This window comes from Gekko japonicus, unplaced genomic scaffold, assembly GCF_001447785.1.
Source record: "Gekko japonicus isolate JY-2015 unplaced genomic scaffold, Gekko_japonicus_V1.1 scaffold271, whole genome shotgun sequence".
In the NCBI taxonomy this organism is placed as follows: Eukaryota; Metazoa; Chordata; class Lepidosauria; order Squamata; family Gekkonidae; genus Gekko; species Gekko japonicus.
The window spans coordinates 560,028-578,827 of record NW_015161958.1 but is presented as its reverse complement, the minus strand read 5'-3'; the positions used below and the strand labels follow the sequence as shown (position 1 = coordinate 578,827).

The 18,800-nt window shown below is 45.6% G+C and overlaps 1 protein-coding gene across 1 annotated transcript in view; it reads right to left on the bottom strand.

Moving 5' to 3' along the window:
* Positions 1–9,144: 9,144 nt before the first annotated feature.
* Positions 9,145–18,800, bottom strand: part of MAF (v-maf avian musculoaponeurotic fibrosarcoma oncogene homolog) — a 16,101-nt gene continuing 6,445 nt past the window's right edge. Inside the window, exon 2 of the mRNA XM_015429528.1 lies at positions 9,145–9,206. Within this exon, the coding sequence (XP_015285014.1) occupies positions 9,173–9,206 (34 nt within the window). The 3' untranslated portion in view covers positions 9,145–9,172. The remainder of the gene's footprint in view (positions 9,207–18,800) is intronic.

Sequence of the window (18,800 nt, the reverse complement as noted above, 5' to 3'; positions counted from 1 at the left end):
AGAATTTATACTGGAATTTATACTAGAATACAGAACCCCAAATGGGATGTTAATATTATAAACTGAACTCTGGCATAGACTTTGTACTCCATTTTTTAAAGCTATAATTTCATCCTGGAAATTGCACATGAGATGAAGAAATCTAACACCACCAAGTATAAATTACTCTAAGAGTTTCGTTAATAGAGTTATTAGAAAGTCAGCATAGTGCAGAGTGACCTGTCCAGGCTACCCCAATCTCATTGACCTTGGAAGCTAAGCAGGGTTGGTCCTGGCTAGTATTTGGATGGGAGAGGAGTACCAGGGTCATGACGCAGAGGTAAGCAACACAAACCACCTCTGAACATCTCTTGCCTTGAGACCTCTTCGAGGTCGCCATAACTCATCTGTGACTTGACAGTACTTTCCACCATCATGGTGTGGAGTCAGACTACAAGATTTGTGTTCGAACCTCCACTCTCCCATGAAGCACAGGGGATGACCATGGGGGCTGGTAATTTTTTTCTCAGTCAAACCTATTTCACAAGGTTGTGTGAGAGAAAAATGGGAGAGGGGAGACACATGGAGCTCCTTTGAGGACAGGCAGAATAAAAATATGCAATGTCTATCTGTGGAATGAGTTAATATACTTACTGCCTAGGAAAGAATTTTCACACACGACCTGATCATCGGATTTCCCACACCTGCAAATAAACAACTGGCTGGGGCTCAATTCCAAAACTGCTTTATGGACCACGTTAATAACATGTTACATCAAAAGGACACATGAATTGTATATCAGATGCTCATATAGACTTTAAGTATTATGCAAAACTGCCTCCAGCCCTTTGCTTTGGGTCAATACCACACACATTACGACACACTAAGCAAAGTATAGTACAAGCCAAGAATAACCAAGACACATTTCCAAAACCTCTTTATAGGGCCAGAACGCCATCCGTGAACATGCAATGTGAAGTCGTTGCCTAAATGGGTCAATTCTATGGCTGAAGCTTAGTAAATTTCACCTGGAATTGGACTGGAGACCACCTAGAAAGCATATACAGGCTGTTTTGAGCTCTTAAATGGAAGATCAAGAGATATCAAATAAAGGCAGCCCACTGACACAGACACTTATTTGCAACTGCACTGCAACACAGCCAATCACACCAGAAGGAGGACAGAATGCAGGACTGCATACATATAGTATGCACACATGCCTGGTTCTTATGCTAACAAGCATGTTTTGGAATAAGCCAGTGCCTTCTACAGGTTACAAAAGTACTGAGCACAAAGAAAATGTCAAGTCTGTAGTCTTGACTACATTACCAAAACTAAAGAAGGGTTTTTCCAATGATTTTCTTTAATGCTAAAAGAAACCTAAAGGGTGCTTAATGTACACTTGCAAACAACAGATTAAAAGACTCTTTAGGAGAAAGAACTACTTTCCTTGGTCAAAAGAAGAAAAGCATATTTCAGTGCAGTCATTCCTCTACTGCTTGGAGAAATGTATACATACGATTACATGACAAAATCCTCAAAAAAATATAAAATAGACTTCAATGCCAGTTAATGTAAGGTATTCTGAAGAGTCAGTTAATGTAAGGTATTCTAAACAATCACCAGTAAATGCAATTTTAAAGTGATGTTGATTTTTTCACAGTAAGTGTAGAAATACTCCAATTTACCTGGTTCTTTAAACTTTTTACAATATATTAAAGTATCACATCTATATATCATGAGTATATCTATGTTCTTGGAACCATCTTTTTTATCATCAAATAAACTGGGGCTGCTTCCAAACAGGAGTGTGAAAATACGCTTCCACTGTGCAGCCATAAGGAATGGGTGGAGTCAGCATCCAAACACCTGTTCCATACCACTCACTGTTTCTGCCACTTCACGATCACCTGCTTCTTCCCCTTTTTCCCCCATCACACAAAACAAAAGTGACACTAAGACATGCTGCAGCCCTAAACTATGCTAAGAGGTCCCATAGCATTACCTTGAAAATGCTAATCAAGTTACCTCTTGTATATACTGGCATGTTGTAATTTGAAGCCACTAAACCAGGGATGGCCAAACTGTGGCTTGGGAGCCACATGCGGCTCTTTCACACATATTGTGTGGCTCCCAGCAAGGAGCCTGGGGAAGCAAAGGGGAGGCATGCCTCCCTGATCGGTCTTCCCTTCCCCAGCCAGTGTTCTTCTCCCTGGGTAGGCTTGAGGTGGAGGTGGAGCAGAAAAAGAAAGCAACTTTAACTTTAAATGTGTTCTAAAAGCCCCCCCCCCAGGTTGGAGAAAGCATTTGTCTCTTTAACCCCCTTCTCCAAGCCTAGCCAAGCCACCCGGCGGGGCAGGGGGGTGCTTGGAGGATGCATTTAAAGTTAGTTGCTTTCTTTTCACCTCTCTCTCCCCCCTCCCCCCATCTAGTTGCTTTCTTTCCACTTTCTTTCTTTCCACCTTTCTCTCTTTCTCCCCTCCCTTCCCATCTAAAACGTAATATTTGTTCATTTCTTGCGGCTCTCAAAAATCTGATGTTTATTCTATGTGGCTCTTATGTTAAGTCAGTGTGGAAGTGGTCTACAACATGTATATTTTAGTTTACTAGAAAAGGACTGAGAAGCTTAGAATATAACGAAGTCCCTTCTACAACTTGCCCTACTCTATCACTTATTCAAACATGGGATTGCCTCTTATTGACCCCATTAGCTCCTGTTTCATTTACAGGAAACAAACTTGTTTGGCCCCTTTGCTTTAAAACTGACATTTTTAAAGGCAGAAATTTCGATTACTACACTTGTATGTTTATCTTAAATAACACAATGAGGTGTTTACCTTTTTGACACAATTAGACGACAACACACAGCATAGATTTTTATTAAAATAAAATCTCAGTATGGAGAAAGAAACAAAACGTTGCCCTTTACTCAAAATACAAGAGGAGGACCTGACACACTGAAAATCCCCACCCACCCCTTCTCACTGCTGCTTCTGGCTCCAGCTCATCTCCCCCTGCCTACCGATCCTCTCCTACAGCTCCGCCCCCCGCCCACTCACTGGTCTTCTCCAAGCACAGCAAATGGAAGCGAAGTGGGCAGGTAAGCCAGTGCTGCCAGTGCCTTGATGCACCATTTTGGGCTGCTAATAGTACCCGGGTACGGAAAGTGGTATGGTATAGCCCAAGGGTGGCCAAACTTGCTTAATGTACCAGCCGCATAGAATAAACAATAGATGTTTGAGAGCCACAAGACATGAACAAATATTACACTCACGTTTTAATTGGAAAATATGCAAATTTGCTTTTTATTAACATTAGACTGTGTGAAAGAGCCACGGGTGGCTCCTGAGCTGTAGTGTGGCCACCCCTGGTATAGCCCAATGTCATTAGCAGCTAAGCAGGGCTGGTATTTGGATGGGAGACCACCAAGGAAGACTCTGCAGAGGAAGGCCATGGCCAACCACCTCTGCTTCTCGCGTTCCCTGAAAGTCCCTTGGTGGGGCCGCCATAAGTCAGCTGTGACTTGACAGGATATTGGTACATAATAATGGCTGACCTTCAGGAGGTAGGCTTTCTGTCAGCATATGCACAACACTGCTATTTACTTTGGGGGGTATACCTATTTACTTATTAGTTCGATTTATATCCCGCACTTCCTGCAAGCGGGCTCAAGGCAGCTTACAATAATGAATTTAATACAATCTCAAAACAATTCAAACAGGCAATAAATAACAATATTAAAGCAATACAATAAAACCAATTTGAAACATTTAAAGTGGGCAGTGCAATATATTCAGTTTCAGTTCCTACAGCCAGGAAATGTGTGGGCCAGCACCAAGTTAATTCTTTCTCTTTATACTCCAAGTTAATTCTTTTTCGCCCAGAGGCTAAGATTTTTCTGCAACCTCAGAGGTTGCCCTGGGTTTGCAGAACTGTTTTAGATCATAATCCTGGCTGGTTGTGTGGTGCAGAATCACCTACCTGCAGTGGGGCCAGCTGTTAGATATATATAGCAGTGAAGTAGGCAAAAAAAATGTTCTGGTGCCATGTTTTTCTCTGGAAAAAATTTTGACCTACGTATGCAACACAGTCTGTTTATCTGTAGTCGTCGGGGCTGTTGCGCTACAGATCAATCGTGCTAGATGGGCTAAATGTAGGATGTGAAAGAGGGACAAACACCAGTGCTTGTACATGGACCCAAGCTTGTAAGCAGTGCATTCACCTTCTTTTTACTAATGTTGTTTGAATATTTAAATTATTCAATGAAATTTGAATTGGAACATTTCCCCAGAAAACCCACATCACTGATCTACAGCATCCATGTTATACACTCTTGTTAACAGCCCTTTTTGTAGTAAAATAAAGTAAGACTGCTTCCAGACAGGGGTACAAAAACACATCCCTGCCACCACAGAAGCATGAAGCATTGTGGAAATGGCTCCCTGCCCTCCCCTATTCCCACACTGCTTGCTGAGGCAACACCCTGCTGAATTTTGTAAACAAATTGTGGCACTACCCCATGTTCCTGGTCAGAACCGAGAAGGAACAATGGGGACCAAACATCTATTAAATCCTTATATCTCATCCTGAAACTTTCTCCATCACTTTCTACCATATGCCATGCAGCCACTTGTTTTTCTGTAAAATGTAGGTACGGTTCTTCCGTACCATTAATAGCTTTTGGGGCTTTCTCCTTTGTCATTTGACCCACCTTCCTTATTTCGATTCTTTGGGCAAAAGTCAGTTGCTCCAAAGGACATGGGTCTTCTTTCTCCAGCAAAGGCAAATTACCCTGAAACCATTGACATCCCTACCAGATTCGATACTTTAAAGCCAGTTTAGCTAGAGAAGTTCAAGAGGAGGAATTTAAGTAGAAAAGTTGCCACCAGGGAGAGCAAGTATTGGACTTTTCATATCTCAGCTTATTATTCCTAATATTACACAGAAACTTCCCCCGATTGTCCTTTTCTTTCCCAAATTCCCCATCTGACCAGATGTCTCACTCTCTCCCTTGCTTCCACCCGTCAATCACGTTCACGGCTGAAATTTGATTTCACTCCCAACAGTAACCTTATATGAAATATTACCATAGGGGTCAGTACAATCTGAACCTTGCCACAGAAGTTCATTAACTCTTCCGAGGTCCAATATCTGTTTGTTTCAAAGTTACATGGTTTTAGCGCTAATTTTTTTTTGCAACATGAATCTGTCAGCCATTACTATATCCCAGCCTGAGGAGGAAGAAAATGACTTGATCTTTCTCTGGTTTCTCACAGACAGACATTATAGTCATCCACAGAAACACACGGGCTTGCCTTTCCCCGAAACAAACAAACAAAATCAGAACACTGAAAATAAAGATTAATTAAAGCAAAGCATGTGGGCTGAGATTTTTTTGATAGCACAGTGAAGCTTCATGCAGTTGTGCCTGCTATTTACTGACAGCTTACTCCAGAGTCACCTTGTTAAAATTCTCTCAAGAAAAAATGTAATTAAAATTGGTTTGTTAACAGTCATTCTCTTCAGTTTGGCATGTAGTAACTAAGGCTACAATTTTAAACTTTTTCAACAGTATTTTACATTATACCTGAACAAAACTGAGTATGAGAATCATATCCATATAAGCAAGCATAAAGATATGAAAGCTCAAGAGGGAAAAAAATGGAAGATTGGTGGGGTCACCATATTTTCCCTGAGGACCTATGGTCAGTTTTCCTGATGGGAAAACTGAAAATTTCAGAGAGCACTGAAAAAAAACCCCATCTGAATGAGTTGATGATTTAAGGCAAGGTTTTACTCAGTCAAAACATTTAACACAAAAGTCTGAGGGATTTTTTCTTTCTTTCTATTTTGCCAGTGTACATTTTGGGAAGCACATTAAAGCCTAGGAATTATTTATCTATTTTGGAATTTATTCAGGGTTTTTTAAAGACAAGATGTCACTCAAAATATATAGAATTCTGTTTCTGATGGACAAACATGGGAAATTTGGGAGAGCGCCGAAAAGTTCCTATGAAATTTGATTAGAATAGGATAGGCGTCTTTTGGAAAACATGAAATGTGCTAAGATAGCATCAGCTGCAGTTCTCTCTCACTTCATGATCTGGCAAATTTGCAGTTTTCCTTGTAGAAAACTAAGGCATTTACAGTTTTAAATTCCAGAAACGTGTCCAATTAATACAATTTTATATGCCAGTTAACTTATAAGTGGTGCATTTTTTGATATTAACAACAGAATTGGATTAGATGTGATAACAAGGTACTACATATAAATGCTGGTAAAAACTGAAATCTTTTCCCCCCTGATGACTTCAAAATTTCCAGAGATTTGCATCTCTAAGCAGGCAGGAACTTTTTTGTTTACTAGAAAACTTCTGGTTCTTCCACCCCCCACACCCTTTCAGACCACAGATGTACCACACATTTATATAGCACTTTTGCATCCTTCCCTCCCTCCAAGGAACACAGAATGCACACTGCTGCACCCAATTCATCCTCATGTCAACCTGACATGGAAATGAGAAGTGGTGAACAGCCCAAGGTCACCCAGTGAGCTTTACGGCACTGTGGAGATTTGAACACAGGACTCCCCGATCCAAGGCCTCCCAACTAGGGGCAGACCGGGAGGAAAAAATAGCCTTGGAAAATGGCCCCACCCCTCGATCTGGTCCACCTCTGCCTAGCCAAAGGAGGGAAGGAGGAAGTGCTAAATAGAAGAAAGGAGATGCCATGGCATCCTCTGGGTTTGCCCAGCCTTCCCAGCACTGTGTGCAGCTGGAGTGGGCACTGCACTTCTCAACACTGGTCTGGCTGGTCACCTACCCATCAGGAAAAGCCCCGGTCACCATAACAGCCAATCCACCCTTACTAGCAACTCCATCTACTGTGCCACATTAACTCAGAGAGATATATGGTAGCAAGTGGGCAGGTTTACGGTGTTTTTTAAAGCAGACTTTAAAGCGACATTTAAATGCAATAGTACCTGTGAGCTCCATACAAATACCCAATACTATCTTGCATCTTAATTCTCCCAAGTGTAAACTAAAGTGGGATTTTAACCATTCACAAAATGTCTGAGGGGCTACCGAGAACCTGGAGTCCATTTCATTCTACATCTACACAGATAAACATGGAGGTACTGCAAAGGAAAAGCAAATGTGATCCAACATATCCCCCTTTTACCCATTTCCCAAACCATGTCCTTATAACCAGCAAAGAGGCTTCTACTGTACAATTAAACCCTCTAACAAACAGAATTTTCAACTGAATGAAAAGAAAACTACATTCTACATCACAGCAATATTTTGCTAAGCCAATAAAATGGGCCAGTCAAACTTTTCACTAACGGCAGAAGTTTGATCATTCATTCCCATACATAGGGCTAATTTATTCTCATATCCTATCCACTTTTTTTTTTGCTGTCAAGTCACAGCTGACTTATGGTGACCCTGTTGGGTTTTCAAGGCAAGAGATGTTCAGAGGTGGTTGGCCATTGCCTGCCTCCGTGTCATGACCCTTGTGTTCCTTGGAAGTCTCCCATCCAAATACCAGCCCGGGCCGACCCTGCTTAGCTTCCAAGATCTGATGAGATCGGGCTAGCCTGGGCTATCCAAGTCAGTGCCCTAACCACTTTGCTAGATTTTCCCCCACCCCTTAAATATTAGGAGCTCAGGAAAAACCAACCCTATAAGACCTATGCCTTCCTCTTTCTAAAGGAATACTAAAGCAACAAAAAAAATTTTAAAGGAAGGGAGAACAAAAAAGGGGGGAGAGAGAGAGATTGTTCTTGTCATTAATAGAGTATGTTTTCACATGGTGGATCATATCATTTGTCTTGGTAGGCATCACTTATATGACAAGAAATGGGGGGGGGGCTTTCCAAATATCTATTAGGATACAACCCCCCAAATATCTATTAGGATACAACCCCCCAAAAAATCAATAAATTCAGCCAGTGGTACTTAACCTTGGCCTCAGCAACACAACCAGACTGACCAAAACATCAGAGTGGAAAACTGAAATTCACTTAAGGAATTCCTTATAATCTGGGAATACTAAAAGAACCCCTCAGATATGGATCTGGCCCCTCGCAGCAGCTGCAGCACAGCTGGCCACCGAACAACCTCCCTACGATGACCCAAGGAGCAGCAAGATCCCTAGGCGCCTTGCAAAGAGAGCCCGCTACTTCTGCTGGGAACCCCCACCCTGAGATGGCCCTTGTACCTTTCACAACTGTGTGACAGGTAACAACAAAAACATGCATGCATGCAACTTTCCCAGTGGTGGCCTTCCCATATGCAGGGGAGCTGTAACTAATGAAGTTCTGCCAAGCAGACAATTACTAGAGGCAAAGAAACTCTGTTGGGGGTGGGAGTACAGCAATCCTGCTGTCGGATAAGAAAAAAAAAAAGAAAAAAAGAAAAACTTCTCATCCCTTCCTTCCTAGCAGAAAGTGAGATGCAGGAACTGTAAATGCTCATGCTGGTTCCTGTTAGCCACAAGGGCCAGCTAAGACCAGGACTGCATGTCTGCACTGTGCAAAGAGAAAGACTGAGATCATCACACCTGGAAGTCCCTATCCAAGAGAGGAAGGAAGGAGAAGGTGGTCAGATGTCCATCTCAGCACCAATGCAAACACAGAGACGGGCAAGGGAGGGAGGAGCAAACACTAGAAGGCAGCTCACTCCTCCCGCTAACATCTGCTTACCGATCATTAGAACACGTGCTTTGAAAAACTCGGCCAAGAGTATGAAAATAAGACCGCCTCATTCGGAGACTGAGGCGGCACCATTGCACAATAATGTCACTGAGGCAAATTGAGTAGCACAGATCTTTGATAGGATCTGAGACAGATTGTCACAATTCATGCTCCGTAACTCCACAGCACATTTCAGAATGCGCTTGGATAAGCCAAAACACAACAATGGCACCACATCTGCAAAAGATGACACACGCCCACCAAGTTACAGAGAAACCTGCTTGGTGTCCAAAGAGAAAGTCAAGAAAATGCAGTGTAAAGGCCGCCCTCGCATAAAAACTAGCAGCTTGCTCAAAACTTTGGGGGGAAATCAACTCCCATTGTATTCAATAGATTTTGCATCATGTCCCAGCTTGGCAATTTGGTTTTTAAAAATCCAACTATACAAAAAGGAAAACAAATGGTACCTTTTCAGACTTCAGGCAACAGGGATTCTCACATCACTGATGTAGAAGATTCTCTTGGGTACCTAATTAAGTAAAATATATTAAAATAAACAACAGAGCATTAATAAAGTGTTCCAAAAAAAGCTATGTTTGTATAAACCCTGTACAAAGCAGAGATAAGTTAGTTTTATGTTTCTTTAGCAATGGTTTTAAACAGTACACTGTTACAGAACTGATGCTTAGGCAGTACCGTGTGGAATGGATTTCTGTTTCACGGAATACTACAAGTTCTCATGTTTGTTAATGTAATACGAATTTTTTGAAGTCAGAAAATAAATAGCCTTCTCTTTCTCTAAGCTGTGAACTACAATACTTCCACGTTCCCCCTTCTACATTGATTTTTATATATATTTATATTTAATTCAAGGTATTAATTAGCCATGTTAATGCAAATAGAGAGATCATATGTTCTTTGTTACTTTCCAGACAACACTGCAATATCAAAAGGAGAAATCTTATTTCCCCCCTTGAATATATTTGTTGTGCATGTTTCAATTGCCCCCCATCCAAAAATGCATTTTTATTTTTATTTATTTTATTTATTTACATTTATTTTCTTATGCATTGTAAAGCTGTAACTGGTGTCTGCCCGAGACAGCTGCGGTGCAACCGTAGAGTAACCCCATCAAAGTCAATGCTCCACAGTAAACAAGCTGAACATACGATTAATGAAAACTCTGCCTGCCAGTGGACAGAGCAAATTTCAAAAGTGATCTCTGATGTAAAGAAATCTGCTTTCTTGGCATATAATGAATCTCTGGCCTCCCTTGCTCCCACCAGCCCCTTCCCCAACCAATCAGGCTAATTATGATACCAACTTGTATTTTTTTTGGGGGGGGGGCTGGGCTCAGTCACTATCTTGATGGCCCATTCTGGAGTTATGGTCTATAAATTACCATCTCACAATCATGTAGTTTACATGGGGTTTTAGTTTTTAACTTAAATTATGTGGAATTGTTTTTATATGTCTGGCCGTTATTTTGTGACCCGCCCTGAGCCCGCTTGCAAGGGAGGGCGGGATTCTAAAAACTGCATAAAAAATAAATAAATGACAAGAATAGAAATTCTGTATCTTGAGGGTATTTTTTAACATTAAAAGAACCAAGAGGACTGATATTCTTAATTGAACAAACTCCTAAAGCACAGAAGAAACACCCACTATATATGTATTTTTTACTATTTTGCTATTCCTCTAGATACAGATCCTTGTAAACACCAAAATTTATTGGTATTAATGCATACTATTAAAAATGGATACACCGAAAGTACAAGTAAAATGCGCTGTGTTGTACAGGAAAACACGAGGGCGGACTGTGAGATGCATAATGATGGTTTCCAGATGCCTTCTGTGCCTGCCTTCTGTGTTATTTTTGGATCAAAAAAGAGAGAGAAAGAGATTGGGGATACTGCCTCCTTAAATGCAATATTTGGCATTCCGCCCAGGATCTCTTAAAGCAGATGACTTCTTTAGACCTTGGGTGTCATTTTCCTCAAGATGACCTCTGCTTTCATGCCAACTGGCGAATCCATCCGATTATGAATGCATTCATTTGGAAGGGATAGGTATTCAATTCTTTACTCTCCCCCCATCCCACCCCCTGCACACCTGAAATGCATCCAAAAAAATTGTTGTTGTCAGCATCCTTTTATTATTTTAAAGCTATCCAAAGGATATCCCTGCTCCGGCACAACCCCCAGCACAATTGGATCAAAAGATCTCAAGCCCAAGAACAGAACCTCTGCAAAGGCAGTGCACGGAGTCCAAATACTCCACTCAAATGACGTGGTGATTAGGGATTAATAGAGAGAGGAACCAAGAAGTTCAGCATTAATGCAGCCCAGAAAGGCAATAAGATTTATTCATTTCACATGGCTGATATTGTTCCTCTTTCTTTTCATCTGGCAGCACTGGCAGGAGAGTTAACATTAGGTTGCTCCCCCTCATCACTGTCTATACTACATGCTTCTGTATTATTATTATTTTTTATTTTAAAAAACCTTTCCCAAGATAAACTGCTGGATCTGACACAGTCTAATCTGACATAAATTTCATCTATTTACCGGTAAATCTTACAGGCTGCTTACTCCTGGAAAAAAATGACTTTGCAGTAAGTCCCTTTTCCCACCCACGTCCCCAACACTGGAATTTGTGGTGGACTCCATTATGCCCTGATCTCAACAGCCCAGGCTGGCCCGATCTTGTCAGACCTTGGAAACTAAGCAGGGTCGGCCCTGGTTAGTAACTGGATGGGAGACCACCAAAAAGTCCAGGCTTGCTATGCAGAAGCAAGCAATGGCAAACCACCTCCGAAGGTCTATTGCCCTGAAAACCCTTGTTGTTGTTCAATCACACGGTCGAGTCCGACTCTTTGTGACCCCAAGGACCAGAAAACCCTACAGGGCTGCTGTAAGTTCACTGTGACTTGATGGCACTTTCTACCAGCAGATCAGCATCTCAGGTGCTCAAATAAAGTACTGTAAAGGAAATGAGTGCTAGAAGCCACTCACTACCTTCCTTTTCGCTGATTATTTCACCAATGGGGAAAAATGGCATCTCAAAAAGATTTTTAAAAATAACCTCAAATAAATAAGTTCCTAATGCAGGAACACTGTGACACCTTGGAATAACTGCAGAGGCGCAAACTAGCCAAATGCATTAGCAGAGAGATACTAACACATAAAATGGGGACGCCTCTCTTTTGCAAACAGCATCGTTCCCCCCCCACCCTAAGCTGCTTGTTATCTTTTCAAAGGGTAAAGAACAGCATGTAACACAAACCAAGAGAGAAAATTTGCAGGGCCGGAACTGCAACAAAGCAGCAACTAAGAAGCTTGGGCCTCCAAAGTGACCTTTGAAAAATATAAAAAGAGAAGGAAGTGACATATTTTTTGCATGTTTGTCGTGGGGATGATAACCCCCTAAAACCCAACAGAGATATGCAAGGCAATCAATTGCAGACACCATTTGAACTAAGAGGTACAGAAGTCATTTAGGGCAACACTCCCAGAAGCTGCTATTGAAACCTGGTTTTTAAAAATGCACATTTTAAATCTGCAGTTAATGATTCAACCAATTAACTCCTGTTTTCATTTACCTGCAAACGGCTGCTGAGACTTGAGAAGCCAAAGGGTCTCAGGAAAGCATCACACCCTTCAAGGGCTTAATTGCTCCATCTACAGAGGCCACTATCTGGTCTCAGAGCTGGTGCAGAAATCAAGAGTTCACCAGGCATTAGCATGCCACTAGAAGGTTCACATTCAAGGTGGGTGACACGCACAGACACAAGCACTGTAATTTTCCCACCCACCTACAAATCACACCACTGAAGTTTCTTTCAACCAACAACGGCCATAGCCAAAGACCTGCCTCTACTAGATCTGACCCTACGGAAAACGCCCTTGGATCAGGTCAGCATCATCCAGGCAGGTAGTACATTCTAGGTTGCTCAGGAAGAACTAAAGTATTATGCACCAGGCACCAATTTGTTTCTGCTGAAGTCCAATTTTGATGAAGGGGGGGGGGCAAAAGGACCTTGAACCCAACATGATCAACAGTGGGATCTCAGAGACTGCTTCTCCACAACCTTTTCCCCTCTGGGCATGGAAATGGTAAGGGAAGACTGCACTGGCCAGTGGCCCAAAGCTACCAGTTACTGATGCCAGACAACCAGTAGGTAGCCACCGTTCAAACTATTTAATTGCAGGTGCCTGCTTGAAAAAGCCATTCATAGGCAAGGTAACCTTGGAGTCCGCTGTTCCTTTAACAGGAAAGACGGTGCAGCTTGTTGTGAGAAAAGAGCACTGCACCCACTTGAAATTGTGTCTCCAGCCTGTTTGGTGTAGTGGTTAAGTGCACATACTCTAAACTGGGAGAACCAGGTTTGATTCCCCACGCCTCCACTTGCAGCTGCTGGATGACCTTGGGCAAGTCATAGTTTTGACAAGAGCTGTCCTTGAAAGAGTAGTTCTCTCAGAGCTCTCTCAGCCCCACCTACCTCACGGGGTGTCTGTTGTGGGGAGGGGAGGGGAAGGGAAAGGAGTCTGAAAGCCACTCTGAGATTCCAAGTGAAGGGTGGGGTATAAATCCAATCTCTTCTTCTTCTACTCAGCCCAGAACTTGCTGCCCAAAGATAGATCAGGGCCAACAGGAAAAGAAGGGCCCTTGTCCTTCTGTTCTATTCTTAGCAGCATTTCCCTTTTTGCTTTAGTTTGACTATGGCATAGGAAAGGACCGAAGAAGTACATAATCCAAAACAGATAATTTTTTAAAAGGAGGTACCTCCAACAACCTACCAAACAAGGCTGGTCACTGGACAAGCTGGTCCTTTCAGCAACACCCCGGTTGATGCCGGGTGGAGGAATCCATCTGCTTTTCGTTCCCGGGGTGGAACGGCCCAAAACAGTTGGGAGGCTTTTCCCGGCCTCCACTATTTGCCCTGCCTCTCCTGGGGTTCTTAAAACATGCCCGAAAGCCCTTCAAGGCGTAACAATGCCTTGCCTTATCCCCTGAATGCGCTTTTACGCGCAGGCAATTTTCCTGGTTCTTTGGAGAAGCCACCATTGGATCTGGAGAAGAATGGGGACCGGCTACATCCGGTTCCGGCTTCCCTGCACTTCTGCCAGGGCGGCGAGATGATCCTGTGCCTATTGATTGAGAGGCCCAAGCAAAGGATCGCAGCACGGGCAGCCTAAAGCCTAGCCTTATCCGAACAGCTTTCTGGCGCCTGGCTTCACCTGGGCCGGCTGTGCTAAAAGGAAAACTGAGTTGCTTCGGGCGGATTCTTCCCCTGTTCACCCCAGTCAGCACATTTGCGCCTTTGGTGAGGCTGCGATCCTATACCTTCTTACTTGGAAATAAGACCCATCGAGTGAGCTTGGGCTTGCTTTCCAGTAAGCATGCCTAAAATGGGGCAGCACGGGGAATCTTCTGCGTGTGGCCCTCTGCTCCAGCTATTTGCCCCGTGCCGATAGATCCTTTTTCAGGGCCACGGGATCTCCACGCCACCAGGGCACCTCTTTGCTCGCAGGAGGATCTCCGCGCGATTTTCAGCACGATTTTTTTTTTGGGGGGGGGGGCTCTGAGATCTAAAGGTTCTGCCGCCCAGCCCTAGGTTGGCCTACTTATAAGTAAATCTCGTGTAGCTCAACTACGGCCGAGTAAATGCGTGTGGGATTGCAGCTGAGTGGCGCGTGTTCGGCTCCCGTATGAGCGCACAAAACTCCGCAGCCGACCCAAACCCAAAGGCAGTTTCTTTCGGCTGCTATGAGGCTCCCCGGCTAGGAAACAGGCGCAACACCGCGCTGCGTTATTTTGCATGGTTTGGGTTTGTTTTGTAAAAAGCGGGGGCCCTACCGCGAAGGATGGGGGGGGGGTCCCCTGGAAACGCTGCATCACCCTCTCCTTCCCCTGCTGTCATTGGGCCTTAAGGAGGGAGACTGGACAGCGTACAGCTCCGGTTCTAAGGGCTGTTTGGTTTCTATGCTGTCTATACGGCCTCTGTGTAGGTCTGCGTGGCCCCTCGGTTCTTCCCAGTTTTGTCTCGTTCTCTTTCTGCTTAACAGCGCTTGAAGTTTGTCACACCTGAAATTATAACAGGAAAAACAAACCAAAGGAGTGCACGCCTGACTCTTTCTCTGGGTTCAACGCACAGAGTCTGTTCAAGCTTGTGAAGGAGCAGTGCCATCCTAGGTCTACTCAGAACCCCACCTCGGGTCTGTTCAAGGGCGCTTACTCCTGGGAAAGTGCTTTTAGGATTCCTCCGAAACGCTTCTTCCCTTCCTTATCGGAAACATTCCTAGACATTTAGATCGGGTGCAAAGCGTTGCTGGGGGCATTTAAAAGAGAACATTGTATCGCAAACCACGCACCCTTGATAACATTTTAGTGCTATGAAATTTTAAGGTTCTTCGTTGGGAAAGGCGCACCTCCTGAATCCCACAAGCGGAACCTGTTTTCCTCTCCTCCTTTAAGCAGGTGGGTGTTTCTACTTCCCAGCGTAGTAACTATTAACTACAACAAAACCCTTCCCCCCCCCTTGCTCTCCTACGCGCGCACACCACTGAGGGATCTCTTTCACACCGTATGCATGGACATGTTGCGAATAGATCGAGATTCCAGGTTCTGAAGAAGTGAGCAGTGCCTCACGAAAGCTCCTACCCTGACACATATTTTGTTAGTCTTTAAGGTGCTACTGGACTCTTGCTTGTTTCTACTGCATGCATCTTGCGAACAGGTAAAGATGCGTCTTTATGCACACTTCCTTGGGAGTTATTTCCGTTCCGTTTAGGGGACAGGCTCTATGTGCGTAAAATCAGGCTGCGCCACGACATCTTCCATCCGATCGCAGGCATGTATACTCAGAACTAAGCGCTCCTCCGCCCCCCGCCCCCCGCCCCTTCCACGAGTTCGCCCTGAATTTATCCCAAAGTCTGTGTGCCTAAAACTCGCCTTCGCAGAAGCCGGACAGCTCGCCGTCCTTCCTGGCTGCGATCCCCGCCACTGGGGCAGGATCGGTGCCACCCTAAGCACCGGCAGCATTACGAGTCCGGTGTGGGGCAAATTGAGCTTTACATTCCGAGTAAGCGTCTTTAAGGCGCGAGCGGCAAAGAATCCTCACTCCTAGAAGGGGGCGCATCAAAGTTAACTTTGGGCAGGCAGTCGAGAGAAGGACATCCACGTATCGGAGGAGCCGAGCGTATTACAGGCTTGTCAGTTTTCTCGAAGCGTCTTTTTGCGGGGTTCTGTTCATTATTTTGGACCCGAGAAAACGGCCAAGCCTGCGGTTTCTCTTTCTCCCAAATCCAGACGGGAGAAGCCCGGAGAGGGGTCCTGGCCAGCTTGCCCATGGCCGGGCGACGGTTGCAGGCAGCTGCAGGCGCCGGGACCCTGTTAGAGCCAAACAAGTCTGTGTTGTGTCTGGACTAACAATCGGGCAGCCCTTTGCCCCCCCCCCCGCAACCCTTCCTGCGCGCGCATCTTCCCTTCCTCAGTGCCGGAAAAGTTAGACAGGAGCGGAGCCGGTTTCATGGGCGGGGAGGGGGTCTCATGTTAGTCTACGATATGTTTAAGGTGCGGGAGGTCAGACACCCTTAAAATACCGTCCTGTTAAAATGCTGATGGTTGTGTCTCGGAATGCGCCGAGGTCCCAGATGAGTGCCCTGCGGGAGGTGCGGGAACTGCACCCGCCACGATTCACGGAGGCGAATAATGAATGGGCTTTGATTCGGAGCGTGCCGCTGTAAAGAGAGAGCGCGTTTTCTCTCCTGCGGTTCCCCTGGGCACGGCCGGCTCCAAAAGGAGAGCCTCACAGCTTTAGGGAAGCTGAAACTTTCTTGGCCGCCTCTCGGGGCCCACCATAGGGCTCCTTCCGGAGCTTGCCGCAATACTTTTTGCACCGCTGGTCTGGAGGGAAGCAAACAAGCCCAAGTCGATCCGCCCCGCCCCCCCCCCCCCCCCGCCTCCCCCGCGTGTCCCTCGTCCGGGACTCTTCTAATGCAGCCCTATGTAGAATGACGCCCTTGATTGCAATGTGTTTAGACAGGTCTACTTCGGCATAGGATTGCACTGTTGGGTTGTACTACTTTAGGTCCAGGAACGGTGTTCGCTCGACCTTGGACTGCGACCGGGAGCATGTGCCGGACTTTTAATTGGCCTGTGCGTGCTCACTCGGAAGTCACTCCCCCCTGCTACCCAAAGGTTTTCGCTCCCGTCCCGAGGAAACGCGTCCCGGAGGAGCGCAAAGCTGCAGACAGACGATCCCTCCTGGACGGTACAAGCGCGCAGCGCAAAGGGTAGGGCAGAGGGCAATGCGAGCCCAAAGGCCCCGAGCTCCGAAGCCAGACTGCCCGCAGGAGGGGCGGGTCTAGAGCAGACTTCGCAGTCAAGGACACGGCCCACCCCGACAGGAAGCGTCCTTCATTCCTAACGCTTCCTGATTTTTCTCGTGGAAATGCATTAGGATTCGGAGCTATTCGCGCCTAAGCAAATAAAATCGTATCGAGATCGCCCAGACTGGCTTCCAGACCTGGATTGCCGACGTCCAGGTGCTTAAGTTCGGACTGAATCCGGCCCCGAGCCTTGAACCCTAGTCTTTAATATACTGACTTCCCTCTTGCCCCTGTGGTCCCATTTGGAGCTAGGTAGGAGGCCATCTCCACCAGCCACGCGGACGAAAGTCCGCCTGAAGTCGGAGGGTCTCTGGCTTCGAAATGATGCTCCCTTATAGATCAGTCCTCTGCAGGGTTACTTGGAAGTAAGTTCCACTGTATCCAAAAGACGGCACTGTTACAATGGAGCCCTGTGCAGAGTTACTGCGTTCTAAGACAGTGTGGTGCAGTGGTTAAAGCTCTTGGAAATCCAGGCTCGAATAGCTCCCTCTAACATGGAAGTTTGCGGCGTGACCTCGGACCAGTCACACACTCTCCGCCTAACCTACCTCACAGGGCTGTCGTGGGGATGAAAGGGAGGACAGAAGAACGCTTTGGGTCCCCATTGGGGTGAAACGCCTGGATTTATATATAAGTAAATAAAAATAAGCCACGTTTCAAGTGAAGCAACTCAGTATAGAATTGGAACGTTAACAGTGCAACCCGCAGCGCGCTTTCCTCGGAGCGAATCCCGTTGCAGAGGCCTGAACAGCGTTCTGAGTAGATTGCACTGTAAGGTGCAGATAGCAAGGTGGAGTTCAACAAAATACTCTCACATCCCACCGTACCCAGTGCTGCTAGAGACCCTGGCATTTAGGAACACACGCACACAAGGGGGAAATATTGCTTGGCCCTCTAGAACCCTTTCCCGCGCAGGACTATTTGCAAGCGTCTTTAAAAACTACAGACCTAAAAGTGAGACGACTGCATTTGAAAATTAAAGCCTTTCACCCAAAGTTCGGGGAGAAAGGGTTTTAAAATGCGGCCATCCCCACAGATGCCCAAGTTCATTCGTTCGTCTGAATTGAAGGGGGGGGGACTCAGGGCTCGCGTTCTGACCCAGGCGTCCTTCAAGCCAGGGAGGAAGCAAGGCCCCCGCTGTGCTGTTAGACCTGATCGTCAAAGGAGGAGGGCAAAAGAGAAATGGGGGGGGGGATGATTCCGGATCCAGGAATCTCGAAGCCCTGTTGAAGAGGTGCGTGCGGGGGGGGGGGGGGGATGAGATCCTACGCAACAGCGAGACATTTGAAGAGGGGCTGGGGAGAGGGGAGAAAGGCAGGGTTTGGAAGGACGGGTTTTATTCGGCGTTGTTCCCATATTATTCCTATAATCACAACTCACATGAAAATAAGAAATACCCCCTCCCATTTGTTTTGCATGGCCGGGGTCTGGCGGTTGGGCAAAGCGACTGTTGTCTTCAGGGGCGAAGCATGGGAAGTTTCCTTCACCCCACCGCCCCCGCATACTATTCAAGAGGCACAGGAAGTCTGTGAGGCAGCGCTCAGCCGCATCCTAAACTCCCGTTTACTCGGAAGTAAGTCCCATTGTATTCAGGATTGCAGCCTTGAGCGACTGCCACCGTGTGCGTGGGCGCTAATGACACCCGAGGTGCCGAAGAAGCTGGGGAGCAAACGAGCGACGAGAAGGGGGCTACGGAGGAGGAGGCAGCACTGGAGTGGCCACGATCCCTT